The sequence below is a fragment of the Petaurus breviceps genome, unplaced genomic scaffold (assembly GCF_028583685.1).
Source record: "Petaurus breviceps papuanus isolate PSGF00001 unplaced genomic scaffold, PetGlider_PUasm1.0 90977, whole genome shotgun sequence".
Lineage (NCBI taxonomy): Eukaryota > Metazoa > Chordata > Mammalia > Diprotodontia > Petauridae > Petaurus > Petaurus breviceps.
In genome coordinates, this window is record NW_027187391.1 from 19,170,115 (window position 1) to 19,179,920 (window position 9,806).

Here is a 9,806-nt window from a genome sequence, read left to right on the forward strand (position 1 = left end):
CCCCCCGTGAAACGCACGCCGCGCTCCGAGCTGCAGCAGTGAGTGCGTCATCCTGTTCTTCCCAATGATTTGCTTATTGAATAAAGGTACATTTTTTTGTTCACATTTACCTGTTTATTAAAATTGCAGTCAATGTTCATTAAAATAAGCCCTCCCCTGAAAATAAGCCCTCTGGTGTTTTTCTGTCAAAAAAAAATTTAATAAGACTGTCTTATTATCGGGGAAACACGGTAGTTGGTGGGGTTGTGAAAGAATAGGAGGAATTAAAGAAGATTGAGCTTTCGAGCTTGGGAGACTAGAATTATGATGGTGTCATCAATAGAAGTATTCAGCAGAGAGTGAGTATGGTGTAGTGGCAGGAATATTTTATTGCTTGTGGCTCTAGGTAGTGGAGTTCAAACCTAGCTTTCATGCCAGTTTTTTAATCTAGAGCAAGTTCCTTCCTCTCTCTGGGTCTCTATTTCTTCACTTGTAGACCTGGGGATAAGAGAGGGCAGATGGAGTAGATAAAATACACAGATCTTTCTAGATACATGATTAATGACTATATGTAATGTTGAAGGTAAGGGAAAAAAAGGATAGATTGTGGGAAAAATTTTAAAGCTCTGTCCTAAAAGCTATTCAGTTGTGCATATCTTTTGGTGCTCTGTCAGCCACCACCACACCACCCATATGTAGAACCAATGATTACAGTAAATGGAGAAGTTTTGAATGCTGTGGATATGTTTACTTACCTTGGGCCAGCCAAATGGGCCTATTTCTTCTTCCATGTATATAATGTTTCATTTCTAGGCATTTTGTACAAGGTGTCCCCTCTGCTTGGAATTAGCTTCTACCTCTTGTCTTCCATTGGAATCCTAAGTCCCCCCAAAAACTTCATTTCAAGTGTTATTTCCTTGATGAGACCTTTCCTGCACCTCCCTTCCATAGCCACTAATGCTTCCGAATCACCTCTGAATTACTTTGTATTGTCTTTGCATATGTTTTACCTTTCCATCAGGAATGTTACATCTTAAAGAGTAAGAACTACTGCTTGACTTTTGTCTCTAGCCCCAGTCTTAGTAACCCCTGAGAGAGCTCAGCATAGTTCTTGGCAAAGGGTTATGCTTACTGATTTATTGATTATTGAGCAGTTTTCTCTTGGTAATACTGAGGGAACAAGAAGCTTAAATGAGCTTAAATTTTAAGCTAGAGGGAAGAAACAAGAATCTGTTGAATCTGTTGGGTACCTACTCTGTACTGAGCACTGTGCTAAGTGGTTTTTAAATATTATCTTATTTTCCTCACAAAAACCCTAAAAAAGTAGGTGCTATTATTATTGTCCATGTTTTACAGTGGAAGAAATTGAAGTAAAGAGAGGTTAAGTGACTTGTCCAGGGTCATACAGCTAGTAAGTACCTGTGCCCATATTTAAATTCAGGTCTTCCTAACTTGAGGGCAAGCTCTCTATCCACTACAGTTATTAAAAAGTCATTCACTGAGGGAGAATATGAGAAATCATCTTGTGCGACTATCAATGGCATAGAAATATATGTTTGGAGTATACTGGTACTGTTCTTGGTATAGTGGAAACACCTACTTCTGTAATAGCTATGAGGCTAGAGCCAAAAGACATGGATTTTTTGTTCCCCTTTCCTATTTCCTGCTCCTGAATGATGCACTAAACACAGATGTTCCCTATAGGTCACCTAGAATATCCAACTGCAGGAATTTGCTAGAACTTTTTTTTTTTTTAAGCAATCGGGGTTAAGTAACTTGCTCAAGGTTACACAGCCAGTTATTTCTGGGTGTGGTGCTGAGTATCGGAGCCTGGATTTGATCCAGGTCATCCCGACACTGGAGCCGGTGCTCTTACTTGCTGAGCCACCTGGCCGCCCCTTGCTAGAACTTTTCAAAGGAATCAGAGAATTAAATTTTTTTTTTGAGGGGGAAGGCAAGGTAATTGGGCTTAAGTGACTTGCCCAAGGTCACATAGTTAGAACTTGTGTCATGTGTCTGAGGCTGAATTTGAATTCAGGTCTTCCTGATTCCAGGGCTGGTGCTCTATTCACAGCTCAACCTAGCTGCCCCAAATTAATATTTTTTTTTTCTACAGAAGATTGTGAATTACTATGATGATTTAATTAGTACAGAGTTCACTTGAAATGTTAGTATTAAGATGGGAAAATCTCTTTTTAAATTCTTTCATTGTATTTCAAATTTGTGATTTCTGCAAACAGAAGCATTCTCATTGTGCATCCTGCTTATTTTTTTCCCTTAAAATAAAAGTCAAGAAAGAGAAACATATTAGAATTTCTTAAGATGTCATTACTGAAACCACTAAAGAATGGTGGAAATTTTAAGATAATGAAGATAAAAAGGGTAATAATTTGTTTAAATGTTCATTTTAGCAATAAAGGATAGGTAAAAGTGAAAGCTAATTCAATACTACTTCAAATATCAATGACAGTGACCACTAATGTATAATTGTGAATTGATTAGGAAGCTATAATTATTGGAGGCTTGTAATACTAATTTAAAAACCCTACTTCTGTCTTTTCCTTTTTTAATGAAAATCTATCAGTGGTGAAGTTGGCTATTTTCCAAGGACATCTTGCTAAATCGTGGATGATGATCACAAAAGGTTGTTTCTCTAAGGGTAACCAACTAGAGCAAAATCCCATTTCCGTGGACTGGGGTCATGAAAAAGTCATTTAATTAAAAAAGAACCCAAAACCTCATTTTTCTCTTGAAATGGAAACAGTGATTTTGTGTGGAATGAGAGAGGCAGGAACCAAAGGAATTCCAACTGCCCCCCAAAATAAAAACAAATCAAAAAGAAAGCAAAAATCACCTGTCATAGTATGAGAAGATTAGATGGCATGGGTTTGAAAGTAATAGATTGAAAGGAAATTATGAAAGTTTCTTAGTCATATGCTACATCAAGACACCATTTTCTAAAATACTGTATAATGTGATTTGAGGTGTGATTTTTTTTTAATGTGTGTTTAATTTGATTATTCATTCATTCATTCTGTGTGGGGTGCTTCCTTATTGTCAAGTAACAGACTTGGAGATGTAGACAAGTTGCTGTGTGAATAAACCTTTGCTGGCTACACTGGTTCTAAAGCACTTCATGAAATCACTCATATTATTTTGTAACCTCCATTTCTTTTCAGTCAGTTAACAAGCATTTATTATTCACATACTATGTTCCAGATATTGTAGTAAGTGCAGTAAAGGTAGAAATATTTATCAAATAAATGGCCTTTGTTGCCATATCATCACATTGTTTTTGCACATTAAAACAAAGCAAAACGAAAACCTCAAGATCTGCATCTCTGTTTTGTAAGGGATATTTCTTGATTGAACACATAGTTGGAAATAAGAATGTTTGAGTGTTATTTTTTATTGAGCGGTAGTTTAACATTCAACAATCTATCCTTCAGTATCAAAACTGCATTTGAAGAGATATGAAACTGTCTCAGAAACGATGTTGGCCTGCCAAATTTCTTCAACTCATGGCATAAAAATGGATAAAAATTTTTGAAAATATAAAGACAATAAATTTATTATATATAATAAAAAGTAAATGAAAAGCCTACTAGCTTTCAACTGAACCCTCTGGAACTTTATTTGCAATAACAGGCTTAGAAGTAACAGAATGTGAAAGATTTGCCCAGATCATTCAGTTGTGATAATTGTTTCACCATCCGAGACCATCCTTGCTTAATTTCAAAGAAGTAGGGTCTTGAGTATTTATTTCATAAAATATTTTTTCATAAATTTCTTTAATTATGATTTTTTATAATAGTGAATATTTTTGTTGGTAAGATGAACATTGACTTTTTCATAAGAAGCAACATAATTGGAGGACATTTGTGGATCTAATTAAATTTAGAATTAGTTTGTGTATAATATACACGTACATATATATTACATATGTATAAAATCATGTTTCATATAACATGTCAACTTAAATTGGTACACAGAATATACTGGAGAAATCCCTTTTGGAGAATTGAGCTTTAACAATATTTTTCTGTGAATTCTTTAGCCCTTTTCTTCCTGAAACTCCTATGGTATTCCCTTTTTTATTTTCTCACTTTTGTTTTTGTTTGATATCATTTCAGGATCCTACATGGTAGTGGATTCCTCTAATCATGACCCTGGAGAAAAAGCCAGACTTCAGCTTCCAACAATGAAGGAGAATGATACGCATTGTATTGATTTCAGCTATCTATTATATAGCCAGAAAAGGATGAATCCTGGCACTTTGAACATATTAGTTAGGGTGAATAAAGGACCTCTGGCTAATCCAATTTGGAATGTGACTGGCTTCACTGGTAAAGACTGGCTCCGTGCTGAGCTGGCAGTGAGCACCTTTTGGCCCAATGAATATCAGGTAAAACTATGGTTTTGTTTGTTTGTTTTCGTTTCTTCTATTTGAGTTAACAGATCTCTTTTGGAACCAGAATATCAGTAAAATGTTTTTGGATATTAGTTAATCTTTTAGTTCTACTAAATTGTTAAATTAGTGACAAGACTTCCAATAAAAATTAGATAAATCCAAATTCATATTGGGACCAGATTCTGTATTAAATACATTTGATTGAGTAATCACTGATGTGTAAGGACCATTAGGGGATAGAGAAGGGAATAAGCACTTATATAGCACCTACTAGGTTCTAGACACTGCACTAAGTAGGTTGCAAATATTACCTAATTTGATCTTCACAACAACTCTGTGAGGTAGGTAGTGGTTATTATCTCTATTTTATAGTTGAGAAAATGGAGTCCAAAACATGTTAAGTGACTTACCCAAGATCACATAGCTAGTACATGTCTAGGCTGAATTTTGTACTTAGGTTTTCCTTACTCCAGGCTCAAAGCTTTTGACTTGTGCCACCTAGCAGTTTAAAGATTTTCCTTTGTAGAAATCTGTTTGATTTTGTAAAAAAAAAATAGAAAAATTTAACTGGAAAAATTAAAGAAAATAGTTTTGTTTTCTGCTTGGAAGAAATGTCAAAAATATGTTTGGATTAGTGTGTGAAGTGGGTCTTCTTAGGAGAGGTATTTTTGAATGAATCATTTATACCCTTAAATTGGGACAGAGTGTTATAATATTGAATATTTAACAAACTAGGTAGATTGCTTTTTTCTTTGTTAATTTTTTTTGAAGAAATGGTTGTCCTAGTTGTGATTAAAATAAAGTAAAAAGTGTTATGTATGTGTTTGGCGAGGGGGTCTGTCTGTCTCATGAATTAAGTAGTCAGTAGATAAGGTTGTCCTATAACTCCTATTTATAAAGTCCCCTATTTATTTTTAAGTATTCAGCATCGAGAAAAGAGAGCTGCTTTTTGAAAAAAAATGTTTTGTTTTGTTTTGTTTTCAAAATCCTGGTATTTTGATGAACTTTTTCTTTAATGTTAGTTCTATCAAACTTCTTAGAGGTCCTTAGTTTGAGAAAATATGTATTTTTTCCTTGTATTGTTAATCAGGATTATTTGGTAGTTTAAATTTCTTTTAAAATTTTTTTTATGATTACTGACAAAATGTTTGACAGATTTAGACTGTTCTATTTCTGAACAAGTAACAAGTGGTTATATTTCCTTTGTCTTGGGTTGAAGTTTTCCCCCTTAATCACTGCCTTTTATTTATTTAAATGCCTAATTTATTTAAAAGACTAATTATTTTTTGTTCTTGTAAGGATCAGTACTATGTGCCTAATGGATCTTCCGTTAGTCCTCAGTAATCATGGTATTAAATTTGTAGACCAGTGCCTTCTATTCCATTCCTTCTATTTCCCTAGATCAATTTAGGGTTCTTCCACAGAATAATGGAAAGGAACTAAAATACTGCATCTAATAATTAACACCAGAATACACACTGAAAGGTCTTTCAGATATTTTGTGTTCACATGAATTTAGATGAACTCAGAGAATCTCAGATTTTGAAGAGACTTTACCAGTAGCTGTATCAAAGCAAAAATGCCTTCTATTATATGGAGCAAATTGTGTAAAATGACACTTCCTGTCTCCCATACTGCCTCCAACCATGTCTTTTTCATTTTTTTTTTTTTTAGATCTATGTTTGAATGCTTAAGGTTAACAACCCTGTTAAGTATCTACAGTTTTAAAATGTTAGCTTTCGTGTTGACTTTACAATATATCCCGAAGTGTGAATGTGTCTTTTGTTCTCTTCTACTCTGCATGATGATACAGTGCTTTAGTTCACTGGTTCCCAAGGTTATATATCTGTATACCGTGTGTTTAGCAAGCAGGGGAGGCAACACTTGAGCAAATTGAATACAGGTCAGTAATCTCTTCCAAGAATTCCATTGTCATAAAGAAAAGGAGCTAGAAGCAAGGGACCTATCACTAAATGTCTCTTTGTTATGCAAAGTAGTATTTGGAACTGATATATTTGTTTCTTTTATGTAAATAATGGTAACTGACTAAGAAACCACATTTTAAGTTTTGTAAATTGCTTCAGATGAACAATTGTATACAACCACCACCTCTGCTTAGCTGTGATCTTATTTGCTTCTTGTGTGTACTTCGATTTCTCTTCATTTTCTCATGCCTGTCAGTCGTTTAGACTTTTTTTTTAAAGTAGACTTGTGCCTTCATTTATGTAAGGAACTTCCTGATAAAGAATCTTCTACCAATACAAGTCAGCAACTGTAGTGCAAACTATAGTCTTAGTTGGCTGGGACACTTTTATTGTCTACTATGTACCAGCTTTATGCGAAGTGCTTTACAAATATCTCATTTGATTCTTATAACAACCCTGTAAAATAGTTGCTATTGTTGTTCCAAGTTGAGGGGATTGAATCAGGGGTTATAGGGTCATAGAGTGTTAGGGTCTGAGGCTGGATTTGAACTTGGGTTTTCCAGACTACAGGCTTAGTCTGCTGTCCATTGTACCACCCAGCTGGGAGGTTCATCTAACATTGAAAGATTCAAGAACTTGCTCTCGGGCATGCAGCTGGTATCTCTCAGATGTTGGACTTGAATCCAATCTTTCTGACTCCAATGACTATTATTTATCCATGGCTTCATGCTGCCTCTCAAAGAAAACGTAGCAAATGAGTTCTTACTCAGCAGTGACTTACATTTACTAAATAGACATTCTTTGTAACATTAAACAATTAAATAAACATGGGCTGTAAAAAATGTAATTGATTCAGTTGTTTAGACACCCAGTGGTCTAATAATTATAGACTCTACTATAGTCTGAGAGAAAGACCTTTGGTGAAGTTTGCATTATGACTACTTGCCTCTTTATTTCTTCTACATTGATGGTTATTGATGGTTCTTGCATGTGTCGTGCTTTTACATGGTGTGTCTTGATTTTTTTCATTCTTTTCCTCTAATACCAGCATTTTTTTGTTTTTAATTTTACTTTGATTCACTCATCTTATTTGTTCTTTGGCCCACTCCTTTTCTTCATCCTTATCAAATCTTCAATCGTCTGCCTAGAACTCACCTCAGTTGCTGGCCTGCTCTCACGGTGAGATGGCACTCTTAGGACTTGAGGCCTTTTTCTTCCACTTCACAGCTGAACTTGCTTTTATGTGTTATTTCTCCCAATTAGAATGTGAACTCCTTTGGAGCAGGGACTTTCTAACTTTTTTCCATTTGTCTCCTCAGAGTTCAGCAAATTGACACATTATAAGAGCTTAATAAATCTCTTCCTCTTCCTTTCCCGGTCTCTTTCCCCTTTTTTCCCCAAGAGTATGAGTATACTGCTTTTCATGATAGATCAGTAGTATGGGATTTCAGATATTTTCTGTATTAAATAGGCTTTCCTTATTTATTTATTTATTTTTGGTGGGAAGGGTGGTTTGATAAATAGCATGGAAAATTTCTTCTGCATTCTAAACAAATACCTCAAATTAAAAAAAATACTAATTCTTTTTTAACCTGAGAGTCATGTCCCATAAACTCCTCCCTTCTTTATTCTCCCACCTCATATAATTCCCTAGTATTTTACCTGTGGCAGCTACATGGCACAGTGGATAGAGGCTTGGGTTTCTGGAGTCAGGAATATCTGATTTCAAATCAAACCTAAGACATTTACTACCTTGGTGACCTTGGACAACTCACTTAAAAACTCTCTTTGCCTTATTTTCCTTAACTGTAAAGGGAGAATAATAGCAGCACCTATCTTGCATGATTATTGGGAGTAAAAAATGAGATAATATTTATGAAGTACTTACTATATGTATATATACTTAGTATATTTATGAAGTACTTAGTATTATGTATAACTACATAATAGGTGCTATAGTAATGCCCTCTGCTTCCTCCTAAGGCATAAACATAGTTAAGTAAAATAAATAACCCATATGTAGTTGGACTTGGGAAAGAAACCTCTTTATATACTTTATATGCTGCTTTTCCAGTGGATCTAAACTGTGCTGCATACAGTTGATAAACTACTTTTTTGTCTACTTAAAAAAAAAGGATGATATATTTGACTCAGTCTTGTGAGACCCAATACCTTTTTTTTAGGCCCACATTTTTATAAGCCAATTGTTTTCCATGTTGTCATGATGAGACCACTTTGAAAGTTTTAGTTTTCTCCTTTCAAATAGTCCGACCCATTTTGTATGCAAAAAAATAAGTTCTAGTCTAGGATTAAATCCATTACTTCTTTACTGAGCAGTGAGGTTGTTACCAAATGAGCCACAAAGATATAACTCTTGAATCTATTAGTGGAAACCTAATCTGCTGTTTTCCATTAAATGGGTGTACGTCATTAATCACTACAATGATGCGTGATAAAAACTACAGGGGTGGCCAGAAATCGGTGTGAAATAATAGTTGAATTTTTTTCCCCCTGAGAAATAAACCATAAACTCTTGCCACCTAATTTGTTTTTCATGGTTTTTCTTAAGAAAAATAACAAGATTCTGAAGGGTAAAATCTGTTGTATTCCACTCCTTGCTCACCCATCACCCTTTTTTTAAAAGACAATTTGTTTTTACCCAACTTTCATGTCTTCTGTCAATATTTTTTCCTCAGAAAGGATTAGTAGAATCCAAAATATCGCTCTAGAGATCCAGTATGATTTGAACTCAGAAAGTTTAAGTTGGTAAAATGCCATGATAAGACATTTTCCAAAAATGAGGACTTTAGATAAGGTCCTTCTTATGGAATCCTGTCTGAAAGGGGAAAAGTTGGGGATGGGTGTATTATACACAGTAACCCCTGAATGAATTGTTTTTAATAAATCATAAAGAAGAAAAAAATATAATGTTACATATGTAGTTAGATGTTATAATCCCTATCTTCTAGTGTACTTGATGCTCAAATTTTGTTTTGTTTTGTTTTGTTTTTTTCTTTTTTGGTTCTAGTCAACCACTCAGCTAACCAAAAGACAAACAAAACAAAAACATCAAATAGATCAATGAAAGTGTTTCCTTTAGGATTTTTGGCTGTAATAGTAATGTTTGAAGTTACACTCTCATCTAATTGATTTCTTTTTTTATAATAAAATGTGTGTTCTTGCTGAATTTTGCTTTTCTATCACAATCAGTTCTTGTCTTCCTGTGTCCCCTATTGAACCCTGCCTTTTGGCAAAAAGAAAAAGCAATTGAATAAAACCTTTGATACAAAGACCTTCAATATTCTATTTTACCGTGTTTCCCCGATAATAAGACCTATCCCGAAAATAATCCCTCCACTTACTGTGTAAGATTCCTCTAAAATAAGCCCTGTTGAGATTGCTACTGTAGTGAAGGGGATCCCCTGCGCTACAAGCTACATTACGGTACCCTCTGTATGCACCGTCCCCCCCCCCCCCCCCCCCCCCCCCCC

The 9,806-nt window shown here is 34.8% G+C and overlaps 1 protein-coding gene across 3 annotated transcripts in view; it reads left to right on the forward strand.

Annotated features, from left to right (window-relative positions):
• The window catches only part of PTPRK (protein tyrosine phosphatase receptor type K), a 759,288-nt gene that overhangs the window by 285,152 nt on the left and 464,330 nt on the right, over nt 1–9,806 (forward strand). For all 3 annotated transcript variants that reach the window (XM_069077441.1, XM_069077439.1, XM_069077440.1), the window contains exon 3: nt 4,113–4,384. In XM_069077441.1, the coding sequence (XP_068933542.1) occupies nt 4,113–4,384 (272 nt within the window). The remainder of the gene's footprint in view (nt 1–4,112; nt 4,385–9,806) is intronic.